This window comes from Lonchura striata, chromosome 2 (genome assembly GCF_050655825.1).
Source record: "Lonchura striata isolate lonStrDom1 chromosome 2, ASM5065582v1, whole genome shotgun sequence".
NCBI classification, from domain to species: domain Eukaryota; kingdom Metazoa; phylum Chordata; class Aves; order Passeriformes; family Estrildidae; genus Lonchura; species Lonchura striata.
The window spans coordinates 104,194,159-104,208,808 of record NC_140704.1 but is presented as its reverse complement, the minus strand read 5'-3'; the positions used below and the strand labels follow the sequence as shown (position 1 = coordinate 104,208,808).

General features: G+C 38.7%; 1 protein-coding gene across 2 annotated transcripts in view; it reads left to right on the top strand.

Moving 5' to 3' along the window:
• LDLRAD4 (low density lipoprotein receptor class A domain containing 4) overlaps positions 1-14,650 on the top strand; it is a 281,046-nt gene that overhangs the window by 120,576 nt on the left and 145,820 nt on the right. For both annotated transcript variants that reach the window (XM_077784472.2, XM_085573717.1), the window contains one exon: positions 12,645-12,785. In XM_077784472.2, the coding sequence (XP_077640598.2) occupies positions 12,645-12,785 (141 nt within the window). The remainder of the gene's footprint in view (positions 1-12,644; positions 12,786-14,650) is intronic.

Sequence of the window (14,650 nt, the reverse complement as noted above, 5' to 3'; positions counted from 1 at the left end):
TTAAGGAGTAGTCCTCTCTCATCTCTAGGTACTTGTAATATGAGAGAATGAAATACTTAATGTTCTAAAAAAATAAGGGGCAAAACGTTCCTCTCTTTTTTTAGTCTTCCTTTTCCACATTCCTATATCTCTCTACATATATTCACAGTATCTTTCCACCATCTTAGCATATATAGGTCACCTTTAGTGTCAAAGAAAATAGTGAGCAAGTTATTTAAAATACATGTTTTGGGGTTGAATTCAGTGAAGCGAGTTCTCATTAAAATACATGTGATTAGCCCCCAAAATGTCAAAATGAGACAGACCTACCAAACACCAGCATATTATTAACAAGATGCCTAGCCTTCCATACCCAGTGCCCATTTCTTTGATGATTAATATGTGAATTCCTTCCATGATTGATGTCATCAAATAGAGTTAATTTTTGCCCAGTTTTTTGTCTGATGGAATTATGCTTCTAAAAAGCTGTAGTCTGGTGATTCTCTGAAGGACCCTAATGTTCTATTTGGAAATCTGAAATAGAGTGAATTATTTTCTTCAGCAATTCCTTTGTGAGTGTCTCTCAAATACCTGCCTGCCATTTAGGATGTTTGCCCTAATGTAGTTAATTAAGGTTTTCAAAGGACTGCACCCTACAGCTGTATTCCCAAGCAATTGCCATGGAAATCAAAGATTGCATCCTGAGGAATAACATTGAGGAACAGTGTTCCTCAAAGCAAACTGCATCCATCTTAGCTAACAGCAGCTCTGCCAAAATTCTGCCTTTCAAAAAGAGTGAATATTAGTGTTTTACTCACAAGAAAATGTATGTTTTCTTTTATTAATGGTCTGCTTAGAATGTGCTTGCAGAATAAGATTGTTTCATTCTGCATTTTAAGCTTTAACTGGGTGTGTGAGGTCATATTTGGAACTCCAGAAAGCATGTTTATACACAAACTATATTCTTCTCTCAAATGTTTTACCATGTCAGCTATGAGTTTAACAACTGCAATATGTTCTGAAGACTGTAAGTTATTACTGTTATATGTACATATCTGTTACAAACACGATAATCTCTTTAAAATGGTTAATCCCACTTTGAAGGCTTTGATGACTGCATGCCATATACCAATAGGTCTTAAAATGTTTGTTTGCTGTTTAAAATAGGTGAACTTCACAAAATCCCCTTATCCATAGGTCATTTAAGGAAATTTTTCCTACATTTTTTATAACCAAAATCCATTAAAGAGGGGACTTCCTACCCTTTTAAATGACCTTTTATCAGGATGTGTTGTCCTGCCATTAATGCTTCTGTCTTTTAGGCAGTAGAGCACATTTAAATATTTTACTGTCAACTCAAAGGCAGTTACTTCATGAAGTATAAAAAGACGTATTTCACTTATTATTTCTCCACTGTTGTTAATTGCAACTTTTCTACATAGTTCCTAATCCACTGTAACACAAAATACAAATGGTTTGTTTAAGCTTTTGCTGAAGTACTTTAGGTGAATGCTTTTTGTTTAATATTGTGTAGAACAGATGATATTTGCACACTGGAAGCCACATCTGAGCTCAGACCTTAAAAACAACAGATTAGATGCACAAACATTAGAATGTACTAATGTGTTCACCATGTTCATTTAACAGTAGCCTTTCTTATGTCTCAGTAAGTATCTGTGAACTGGAGTAGGAAAAAATCAGGGACCCCTATAGTACACTGCTGTAGAATTTCACTCACCTTTGAATTGATTTCCAAAGATTTGTGTGCTAGATTGTTCTTTACCTAGTACTAGTAGCTGTTGGACTTCTTTTTTCTTTCTTGAGGATCATTCTTTTTATATTCATCTATCTGAAAGCAGTGCCTGCATATTATAGGGACCCCTATAGTACCCTGCTGTAGAATTTCACTCACCTTTGAATTGATTTCCAAAGATTTGTGTGCTAGATTGTTCTTTACCTAGTACTAGTAGCTGTTGGACTTCTTTTTTCTTTCTTGAGGATCATTCTTTTTATATTCATCTATCTGAAAGCAGTGCCTGCAGATTATAAAATATTCTTAATCTGCATCCTGGGTTTTAGACTGGGCTCCTCTCTGGAGAACTAGTTTTTATATGTTAGTGTAACATTTAATAGTAGGACATGTTATGTTTTAAAGAAATACCTCCTAGTGACAAGGAAGATGAATTCATTTAGATGGTGTTTCTTAGTGTCTCAATAAGTTTTTAAGCACAAGGACCCTAAATTAGAGGGTTATTAGGAGGCTCTAACAAATACTTTGTTCCTTTGTTGTTGCTAGCAAATGAGCAGTGTGGTATTAACTTTATTATGATCTTGTTATTTGAAGTGTTCTGAGGGAGGGAACAGTGCTATGAAACTGACCTCTGTTCAATTATCTGGACTTACAAAAACACAGAAAATTATCACCATCTTTGAACAGATTATTAATAATGAGCTGGTACAATATTACAAACTACTTTGCCTAGAGTTAAAACACAATGAGTAGCTCTTGAGTTTCCAGTGCTCTGGCTGTTTATTCTCTTTCATGGCTGGGAGGTTCTCTGTGTTCAGCACATCATTTGTACAATTTTTAACATGCTTTAACTTGTCATCGATACACTGATAGCTTGCGCTGTAACCGGAGATTTATCATAGGCTCCTCTCTTGTCCCCACCCAAAAAATTCTGTGGGGCTTCTGACAGATATACAGTGGCAGGTTTAAATTAGATGTCTGAAATGGTTATTGCTATTGGCTGCCTACACTGCCTCTCTGACAGACGTTGCTGTCTCAAGGCTGGCATGACTGATCTGCATGTCAACCACAGTAGTTTCCAGTCCAGCGTATTAAGATAAACCACAGACAGAAATCATGTCCAGAACAGCCGTAGGCGTAAGGTAATGTGTCAGGGCTTGGGGTGTGCTTTGTAGATCAAGTGCTACTTGGATCTCAGATGCAAAGCACACTTTGTCAGAAAAGCCAGCTTCAGTCATCAGTGGTACCCCAAGCCCAGGTGACAGCTGGATGTGTGCCTGGCAGGTGGGCACTGCTCAGGTGTGCTGGTACAGTGCATACCAGGTGGCCACTAAACTGACCTCCTTTTGCAAAACTGTGTTTAGGAAGGAACAAGCATAGTTAACTTCTCAGAGCCAGCTCTGTCTAGGGGGTTTCAGGCTGCGTGGCTTCACCCAAGCCAGATACGTAGATGTGAAAACAAGCCCTTACCATCGCACCTGGACACCCAGGCAACATCAATCCTCCCTGGATGCCCCACTGTAGTCTTTTCCTCCTCACCATGCCAACACTTAGCTTGGGTCAGGTGGTCCCCCTGATTCAAGCAGACCTTTCAGAAACCTCCTTAGTTTCTCTGTCTCTTTCCAGAGGGGCAGCTGCACATGGATGTGAACCACAGCTGATGTCAGGGGAAGGCTGTGCCATGTCCCACCCAGCTGTCACTGGGCAGCAGTGCCAGCCAAAAGCACTCGGTTATGGGGACGTGGTGCTCCAGCTTGTTTTTGTTTTTGTTGGTTATCACATGCAGTGTAGTCATGGCCTGAGCTTGTGAGCTACAGCCTCTGTTTATGTTCAAGTTTTGCATTGTGTTAGGCTTGGGACTACTTATGAGATGCTTTTTCACTTAAACACTCAGTGTGTCTGCAGAGTTGAGTACAGACTGGGGAAGGGAGGTAATTTGCTTTGGTTTTCTCTACCACGACGTTACCCAAGACAATGCATAGTGCAAGGAGAGACCATCCTCATCATGTTAATAGTATATTCACGTTCACAGCCTGAGATGCACTATCTATCCTAAACACACTGCCCATTTTTAAATTATACTGTTGCAAAACCAGAATGGTCTAAGTGGTAGAGATTTCTTTGGGATGTCTGTATCAGTGTTTTCTGCACAGTCTGCTTTGTAAGCACTTTGGCCATGGAAACAGTTAGATAATCTCAGTTAAATACCTTGGTAGTCAAATATGTTGCTGATGCTTCAACAAAATCTCATAATTGTAGTTTGAAATAATCTTTATTAAAACTATGCTGTACAGTTGCTAAATGAGGCATTCTCAAAGCATAAAATACTGGCTTTCATTCACATTTCTTCTTTGTGTCTGTCTGTCTCATGCACTTGATGGGGAGGGAAGAGGAGCACCTGGTGATTGTAGTAATGGCTGAACTTGGCCTGGAAGTGAAGTGGAAATCTTGTGTGAAAGTGAGAGGGGAGCAGAGCTCATGTCCCATCCCCACTGCAGTTCATCTGCCTCTTCCCCTGCTGTCCCAGTATAGCTTGGGCTGTTCCTCTGCCAGTGGTACTGCTGGACCCTCACAGTGTCTGCAGACAATAAGAAGATAACAGGTTATTTTCTTTTTTTGTTTGCTTGTTTGGTTTGTTTGTTTGTTTGTTTGTTTTCTGTAAAAGCAGAGGGGAATTTCTTGGGACATAGAAGAGACACTTCTGTAGGCTAGGGATATTCTTCCAGCTCAGCATCACCGACCTGCTGCATGCAGTGTGAACATAGGAGGGATTCTCCAAGGCATTTATAGTGGAAAATATTAGGCAAACCAAATGAATACCAACTCCACTATAAGGAAATGCATATATGTGGGAGTCTGTATACATTTGCGCTACAATACACAGTACATACCTGAGAAGAAGTGTTCATGGAAGTTGGTAAAAAGGAAGAATTAAAGAAAGGTGGAAAGGAATTGTCTATTTTCTTTAAAAGGATTAGCCAAAAAATCATGGACTTCTGGGAAAAATGCTAAGGTGAATAGAATGTGTGACTCATTTTTTAGATAGAGATGAATAAGGAGGGAAGAGTTTAGTAACAATTGATACAAGACAGTACTAGTTTGTAAAAAGCTTTGTTGATGCTATATGGTGCAAACCACTCAGAGCAATCTGTTTCCCTGTAATCTAGGTATTATTTTATTAATATTTTTATGTGAACCCTGAAGCACAGTGAACTGAGTTAGATACTTCTTAGATAATTGGACTTTAGTTAAAATGGCTTTTAAAGTACACAATCTAACAGTGACAAGGTATTTACTGCAGGAACACACAAATCTTCGCAGGTGTGGATCAGAGAACATGATCCAGATGATAACAGACTATTCATTACTCACAATAGTGTGCATTGCACAATTCAAATGCCATTGAGAAATAAAAGAAGAATGCTGTTGTCCATTGAAATCTGGAACTCACGTTACAGTGGAAACTCCATAATTGTCCTGCATCTTGACACACAGTAAATACAATAATTTCTCTTATAGTTTCTGCACACTGTGCTCAGGAAGACATATGAAAAAAAATACTGTCATCAGTATTAAGTTGATATCTGAATAGCCACATGAAACACAGTATACTCTTGCCTGCATTATGCATTGCTTTTATGAAAAGTCCAGTTCTCAGGTTTATTCTCAGACCCTTCTTTGATTCAGTTCCATTACACCTTTGCAGATGAGAATGGTGTTTGTTCCGTGCTTCAGTACCTCCTAGGAGAGCTGGCTTAAAACAGTTCCTGCCCTACAGGGGTCACAATCTTAATGTGGCATCACTTAACAACAAAAAACGCAAAGGCAACACCTTTTCCTACCAATTTCCTACCATATTCCCAAACCCCAGATAATCCTTGTGTGTTGCAGTAACTGTTGTGTGTCTTCATCTGGGCCTGGTTTTGATCAAAACTTCACAAGGCATCTGTGAAGGGACATGATTTAGTCTGTATTCTGTGGATTTAAAGTTTATGAAGTTGCCTGATAAAATGATCCTGTCTTGAGCTGTTTGTTAAGAAAACAATATTTCAAAGGAAAAACAACCAGCTGCTACAGTAATGTGATTTTTAAATTTTATATTCCTCTACATATGCCATGCTCTACAAACCTGGTAAGTGGCACTGCTTGTGATTATTAAAGATTTCTTAAGATGAACACCAACTAAGATAATTTTAAAATATTTACCATAATTCAAGAATTCTTTGAATTATGATTAAGGAGGATGAGATATTAAGAAAATCTCATTTGCATATACCCTTTTCACCTGCACTTGCCCATGATAATGACATTTTGCTTGACAAAAATTATAAGGTACATGCTTAATGTATCTTTAATCGTCTCCTCATGTAATTTCTCAACTGAAAATGAGAGTGTCATTAGTTGAGTCACCAATGCTCCTTCCCCACTTCCCCATACTTGACTTGGAAAACTTTGTTCCCATGGCTTCTGGAAACCCATCCCTCCTCACAGGTCATTTCTTCCCATAAGGTGGAGTGAGTGTTTGCCGTGGTGCCGGGTCCTTCTCTCTGTGTGCTCTGACCAAGAGGAACCCTGGGGCAGTGTCCAGACTGTGACTTGGAGCTGTTGGCACTGGCACTAGTCCCTGTGCCAGGGAGTGCCAGGCATGCACTGCTGGAAGAATGTTTCTGAAGAAGTTTTGTGGCCAGAGGGGGTGTCAGGGGGCTTTTGTGGGGATGTAAAGGATCTTCACATGAATGAGGAGAAGGAGACACAGTTCTTGACTTCTGTTGAGAAGTCCTGGCATTTCAGTTCTCTGTGGGCATAAACAGGCAGAACATTGCCAGTCCAGGAAAAGCAAGTGGGTAGAAAGGCAGAAAATGCAACCCTGTATTTAAACTGCCTTGCTGTTTTATGGGAAGGTAAGTGATAAATAGAACAAATCATTTATGAAGGTGGCACTAGAAGAGCCTTTCCTTTTTTGGCTTTCCTCTATGCTGGCAGAACTGACAATTTGTGTGAGCTTGACAGTCTTTGAGATCACCTTGGAGAGACTTTGTCCATTCATGATGAGTGCTGTGATGGGAACTGTTGTCTTGTTCCTGAGGAGACACATTCAGGGCTGCTGCTGCTCCCCAGTGCGAAGCTGTGGAGACTTGCTGCGTGGCAGGATGGTGACTCAGTGACAGTGAGTCTCCTGAATTTAGTTTCCAGTGTGGATTAAAACTCTTTTCTTAACACCCCAATGGCCATCAGGATGAGATTTTTCTCTTTAGTTTTACACCAGAGACAGGTATATACTGTGAAGAAAGATCACAGGCAAAATCTAACCTCACTGATCAATCTCAAAATAAAGGAGCTCTTTTAGTTACCCCCACAATGTCTGGTAATTTCATTCAGGCTATTAATTAAGGTGAGCTTTGTGAAATGTCCTAATGCCCTGAACTGGTGAACTGAGCAGCGGATTTCGCTACCTGTGTGCAAGAATATTGTGTTTGCTTCCTTTAGCTACCGACATAAATAGTAACTTGTTAAAGGGCATAGCTCCAGGCTTTGCTGTAAGAAATAGATGAAAAGATAATTGCTGGATAAGCAAGCAAGCATGGGGGACTGAAGAGCAGATGAGACTGGTTGTGAACCAGTAACAATCTTCTTTCAATCAGCCTGGTTTTAAGGCTGTAATCTCCCCTGGGCAGAGAAAGTCTCTGTCTCCACATTCCGTGGCTCTGAGAGCAGCCTTGTTTCATGGTCCTGTGTGAGGCCATGGGCACTGAGGACATGCCTCTGACTCTGGTTTACAGCTCTGCTTCTTACCCTGCCTAAGCTGATCCGCTTTCATTTTTGTTGGTGTTCTGCTTGGCATTCTTTTTGTGAAGTGCTTTTTTGTTTTATAGAGACCTATTTATCCCTCCCTTCCCTGCACCAGTGGAGGTTTATTAGATCGCATGGCAGCCTGCCATCTTCCTTATTAACCAAGCTTTTTCCCAAATAAACATGCTCCTTGTGTGCATGTCTCCTATTTATGATTTACTTCCCATTATAAAGCTACAATCTACAATATTAAAAATAATACACAGACAGATGTTTATGAGAGGCTGAACAGGGTTTTATTGTACTGACTCTGGTATTTGTGGTTTATGTTTCTTTAATCTCTAGTGAAGTGTGGTTCCTCCTGTCCTCCCCAATTTACTGCTTTTGCCTCTTATTATCCTTATAACAGGTGATGGTGCCCTTTAAACATATTTTCTTTCAGGCTCTTACATGCTGCAATATGAGCAGGAGTATGAAGAAGTATGATGATGATGTACTTAAAATGGTGTCTTTACATAAGAAATAAGAAATTAGGCCTTTATTCTGGAGATCTAGGTCCACCCACGTGGAGGCAAAGAGAGCCTCTTCCATTTACATTACTTCAGCAGAGTATTTGATCACCCTCTGCTGGCTGAGCTGCCCGGGCAGCTGCCAGTCACTGGATTTTGGGAGAGTGCCTTTCCGCTCTGGTGGAGTCCCAGACATCATTAGGATTTCACTTTGTGCGTTTGAACCGCGTTACTACAGTTTAGTCACAACAGTTTGAAATCACTGGCTGCATACAGAGTTTTTTTATTTTTTATTCGAATGGATGGAAGAGAATTCTGCCCCTGGGTCAGATAATCATCTCAGACCCGTTAAATAAGCAGCTGTGACATGCATCATAACAGTGGCTTAAACCACCATATTTTTTCAATATGACACTTTGTTGCTTTTTTTCCTTGGCCTGTGGTTGGGCTTACATTAGAAAAACAAACATCACTTAGCTATAATTAAAAATGCCCTACAGTAAGTGGGATGACAGAACAATGGGAATGCTGTTCATATGGATGAAGTCAAGTGTAAATGAAGTCTAAAAGAATTAAGCTGAATGCAAGGATAAAATTATCTTGTTGGCTAGGCACAGATAAAATAAGCCTACCCAATATATATCAGATCTTCCATTTCACAGTAAAAAAAATCTCATCAGGGTAGGTTTTTTGTATCATGAGGCAAATCCATCTTCTGCTGTAGCAACAGAAACATAACCTTCAATTAACTGTTTGAAACTATTTGAAATGCAGTCATATATTGGTAATTGTAGAGAGTTTTATGCATACAAGCATCTACCTTGAACATGTGTGCAATATACTTATTTATCCTACTTGCATTCAGTTTCTAAAAATAGGGAATGTTCGTTGTATTATTCTCAGAATTCCTTTTTTTCCCAAGATAGTCGAGTTCTACCTGGAAGTACATTTATTAAAATTCTATGTTGAAGAATCTCTGTATCATATAGGGTTTTTTAAAGTATGCTCCAAACAAAATTATGAACATAGTAAGACATAATTATAAGAAGGGTTGATATTTTTCAACCTTCAGTAGCTGTCATCTTGCTTCAGGTTTAGCTCTAGTCAGAGCCTTGCTGACCAACCTACTGATGTTTCACTAATTGCTACTTGAAAATGAAAAAGGAAACTGTCTAGCTTTGAAACATTATTCATGAAAGAAGGATCATGCTGGCATGTTTTCAGAACAGGATCTTTCCCCCCTGTCTTGTCTAGACAGGCCAAGTACAAGACTTTGTACTAAAAAGGGCTCTCTGGTGTGTCATTAGGCACAGTGGTTTAGTCTGGACTGGTCTGGATTCCCTGGTCAGAGTGTTTTGAGGTCACTCCTTGTATTTTGGTACACACCTCTGCAGGTTTATTTTAGTTTGAAAACATTCTAGTATTTGCATTCTACTACCTCCCTCAACCAGACTTTGATCCATCTTGCTTTACAAGGAAGGATTCTTCTCTGGTTTTAGAAAAAGCACTCTTTAAATGTATTCACTAAGCAAACTAATTTAAGGTACTGAATTTTTTGTTCGCAAGTTGCAAATACCAGATCCTAAGTATGTTCTATGGTCAGAAGTATCTGTTTTTTCATTGAATAATCTGTTTAATTAATTTATCTATTCCTGTAATACATTTTTTTGGAATATTTCTTTCAGACTTCAACAGAATGTGATTATGCAGACTAAGTTTTGCAATTTTGTGTCTACCACTAGATATTACATTTTGTTAGATACAGATGTTACATTTGCAGATGCATGAGTGAGAAAAAGAGGAAGCCCCGTTGATACGCGGTGCTGCTCAGCACTAACCAAAACATTGTTGTGACATCAACACTGTCCAACGCTGACTATTTGGTGTTAGCCATCACAGGGGCTGTTATGAAGAAAGTTAACTCCATCCCAATCGGGGCCAATAGAGGATGACTGCTTCTTTGGCAAATAGATTTGGTGGGAGATCAGAAGGCAACATGATTTTTAACAACACGTCCCATTTTCAAATCAACACAGAATTCCTATTGTGAGCAATCTTCCAGTCCATGTGGGCACATCAAAAAGGGGACAAGAGGCCTCATGACTTTTTTTTAATACACCTTCACAATGGCTATTTTCACATGTGTGAGGGAATGAGGAAATAGCCTTAATATTTTACAAGAAAAGTTGATTAAGTCTGCTTTTTGTTTCTAAATTTCAATGTGGTCTGTTATCTATGATAAACCCCCCCCTGCTCCCCCCCCCCCCTCCCCCCAGTTCACCTTAAATCACAAATCCTTTCTTCTGGTTAGTCCTCTTATGATAATTTTAGTTAAGCCCCAGAACTTCTAAGACTTTAATATATGAAAAATATAATGCTTTGTCTAGTCTTTAGTGTGAAAACTGTATAATCTGGTGGCAAACAGACACCTTGTGTTTTTAGCTTTAACTGCTTTTGACTTGACATCTTGCTTGAGCATTTTATATCAGCTGTGGGGGAAGCATGAAAAACATTACATTAGGACTCAACACAAAGGCACAGGAAAGCAGTAAAAGCTAGACAAAGTAGCATGCCATATATTCTAACTGCAGTATGGTGATTGATTCTTTCTAATAGAAGCACTGTGTTCTTTACCACTCTAATATGTGTGATATTCTTCACTTAAGATACCTGGGAAGTTCGACTCCTTTCAAGGCAACTTTTCTAACCTTCCAAGACAGCTTTGTTCATTTCTTGTTCCAGTTTTTTCATGAAATTGCAGAAATGAGTCCTAAAGCATTGTAATTATGAGATTACTAATATTGAGCCTGGTTTTTTAAGTCTTCTTTCTAGAAGTAATTGTTAATGACCTTTTCAGTTCCATGGGTTTCAAAGGCTTACTTCATTTGGTTATGATCTTTAAGCACTTCAATGCCTCTTCAGTTCTTTGTTGTTGCAGAGAAGAACAGAGTAACAAGCAGAAGAAAATAATTTATTTGTACAGTATTTTATTCTACAATTTTAATAGGTCAGGGACTGCAGGGTGGGACTGAAAAAAAGCTTAAGTTTGAGGACGCCATTTTAGGCAAATACTTATAAGTACACTTTCACCAAGCAAAATAGATCAGTTTTTTCCCCCATAGGAAATGCTTGTTTTCCTTGCCTTTCATACCTTCTATTTATATTCCTAAGTATCATTTTATATGTTACACATATTTGTGCATACAATTTTTTATTGCAGCAGGTTCTTGCTGGTATGTGTACCAAAACATCATTAATCGTCTTGAGAAGTGTTCAGAGTGAAATCTGCAAATTGCTTTTATATATAAAGCAAATGAAAAATGAAAATGAATTTTTTCCCTTTCTCAATTTATTTTTTCTCTCCTTAGCTATTACCATGCTTGCATTATGCAATAGAGTGAGTGTTGCACCTCTGTAGGTGATTTAGGGACTTTTTGGCATTGGAGATCCTGTTGTCTCAGTTCAGACTGAGTTAAGAGTAAAGCAAAGTCTTTTGCTGATACTGTTGAAGATCAGTTTATTTCTACCTCTTTGCTGGGAAAGACCAGAAATCATCTCTCTGAAGCAGAATCAGCCAACACATACTGTAGTCTTAGGGAAGCCCAGGGTTCAGGGAATGGCACTCCTTTAATAAACTACTTGTGAGAGTTTCTAATTCTGTCTGCTTTGCCTCTGCTTGTGAATGACAATCACCAGAATTTGTCAACATACTAGTAGTGTAATCATTAAATTTTAGTTTGTCTAGATATAGTGTGTTCTCTGTTCTTTATGTGTATTTTACTTTGGAACAATCCTAGTGAGAAAGTTTTTCATAATTGTGTGTATATTTTTGTGAACATTTCCTAATTACTTGCTATAACGTATATTTGGTCTCATAGGAATTGTTCTCATGACAGAATCATATTTAGGGGAAACTGTTCTTCTTTATTTTTGGTAAAAGCAAACCATAAAAGCTACAGCATGCCTGCATTTAGCATTCAGACATCTTACAGGCATTTTAGAAGTTTACTAACTTTGAAAGAACACTTGCATGTGGGATTTTAATGTGCAGACACCAAATGCTTGACTGTAATTAGGGGGGAGACTGGCAAATTTGCTTTGGGAAGGTAGTTAAGGAATAATTGTCTGTGTCTGAACAGGATTGTTCCTGGTTACAAACTATACTGTTACCTTACAGCTGATGCAAAATGTTGGTTTTTTGGTTTTTTTTGGTTTTTTTTTTTTTAATGTGGGACAGTTATTATTTTTATTAATACTGCTGTCTTGCCCCAGATATGCAAGGTACCACACAAATGTATATGAGAACACCGTCTTCGTCCAAAACGAACTATAATCAACATTAACTGCAAAAAATATTGCTTATTATTAAAAGGTGAATTTTCCCAAGTGGCAAATCTGGTTTACTAGTGGTTTGATTCTGGTGATTAGGAATTTGTCACGTATATATTTATACATGCAATGCTGTAAGGACAAAGCTGCTTGTTTGGTGTTGAAATGCTGAAGACCCACCCACCATTATAGCATCTACTTGAAAAAGATTGTAATTTCAGCACTGAAGAAGGGTAGGTTTCAATTTTCTCAAAAATTTTTGTTTTGGTTTCTTCTTTGCCTTTCAGAGTGCAAATTCACCTGCGCCAGTGGTAAATGCTTGTATCTTGGTTCACTGATTTGTAACCAACAGAATGACTGTGGGGACAACAGTGATGAAGAGAACTGCCTGCTTGTAACAGAGCATCCACCTCCAGGCATCTTCAGCTGTGAGTATTGGCTCCTTGTGTGCATCCATGTATGTCAAATATGTCTGGTTACCTCAGGAATCAGCCTTTTTGGAAACTTGATCTGCAGTGTGATATCAAGGGACTATGAGACAGAGAAAGTTAATAATATTTTTCTCAGAACTAGCAGGGATTTGTGACACATTTTCCCCAGGATATAAAGTTTTAGATATTCCAGTGGAGTTTGTGCTATGGACGTCACAATTATAATCATGTGGATCATATGTGGCCCCTGAGAAAGCATAATTAAATATTTGTTTTCCAGGATTCTACAAAATATTCTATGCTCTGTTTGTGTAAAAATCTTTATAATGCTATTAAGACTATCAAGAAAATTATAATTTCCTGTTCATAATTCCTATTAGTTTTATTGGTGCTGAGACCAGCATCATTTGGTAGGTTATTGACCTTTGTAGGTATATATTTAAAATATCCTTAGCTGCTATTCTTCAGTGCATAAATATTGCACATAGAGTGCCAGAGTTTATCACAGGAATTGCTTTCTAAGTGCTTTGACCTCAGTCATGTACAATGAAATCAAACTTTGGTTTTGCTTTCATTTCTCTTGCAATAATTTATTTTTAAACTACAATTCAGCTTTCTGGATGAGTGATAAATTTTCCAATAAGGTTTCTTATACACAGGTGCAATAGAAGTATGTTATGTTACTTCTGCTTTCTGATTGGTTTTGTTCTGACCATACTGACATTGCTCAGTATTCTATTTCACTTCTGGTTGTGACTATATCTTAGAAATACCTGTTTTGTTATGTTGTTATCAGTAATAGCAATTATGAGCAGCATGTATCTATAATTTTTGTAATTAATGCATATGGTTATGAGCAGGACAGAAGATGGAGTTGGATGTTGGATAGCTGTCCTCCTGTACCCTCTAACCTCTAAGTGGACATGTTCCTAAATGCTATACTCTAAATAATTTAAATCTTGTACTTTGTGTTACTTTGGTACCTCCACAGTGATTTCAGTGACTTTGAAATAATAATGACCTATGTATTCTTTTAGGCTCTCTCATTTTATTTTTGTTTTAATTTATTTGGTTTTGAGTGGAACTCTCTCCCAAGTCCCAGGACAAGATATAGGCTTTGGTGATGCGTCCAAATCAAAATGTCACGTTTGCCCATAACGTTGGCTTTTGAGTTGTAAAAAAGTTACATTTTATTATTTATTCATGCAGAACTTGTAAGCGCATCTGTTCAAATAGAGGAATTTTTTTTTACTGGCATACTGAACAGCTTTTCACTTAAACCAAGCTAGCACAACTGTTTATCCAAAAGTGGCCACAAAACCCGCGGTGGTAGCAGATGGAGGGAAGGGCTTTGGTGATGAGCAGCAGCTGTGGCATTGCAGGTGGTGGCTCTGCACAGCTGCAGTGTGATGGTGGCACCCTGGGAGTTCCTAGGTGGAGCCTCCTTAGGTGGAATTCCCAAACCTTTCTTCATTGTGAGGTCTGACAATGAGGGCGCCAGTGGTTTTGCAGTACCCCTCTGTGCTGGTGGCAGTCTTGCAGTAATGAAGTATCATGCTGGCACCTTCTCCTCAAAAGCCCTTTGGACCCTATAAATGGTTACTTGCTTGACCCAGCATCTGCAAACTTTCTGGTCTTCTCCTAAGTCACATCTGTCCCCTCTGGCCTTGCTGTAGATCATGAAGACAGGCCTGCCTGGTCAGCTAGTGAGTTGTCCCCCGAGCCTCCAGCAAGATGAAGTTTGTGCTGACCAAACCAAACAAAATGTGTCTCTGAAAAACCTTCAGCAAAAGGTTCCCCACTGCTTTCCTGAGAATTGCAGGCGGTGCATTTCATGATCCTGTCTCTGGAACGTCGTGCAA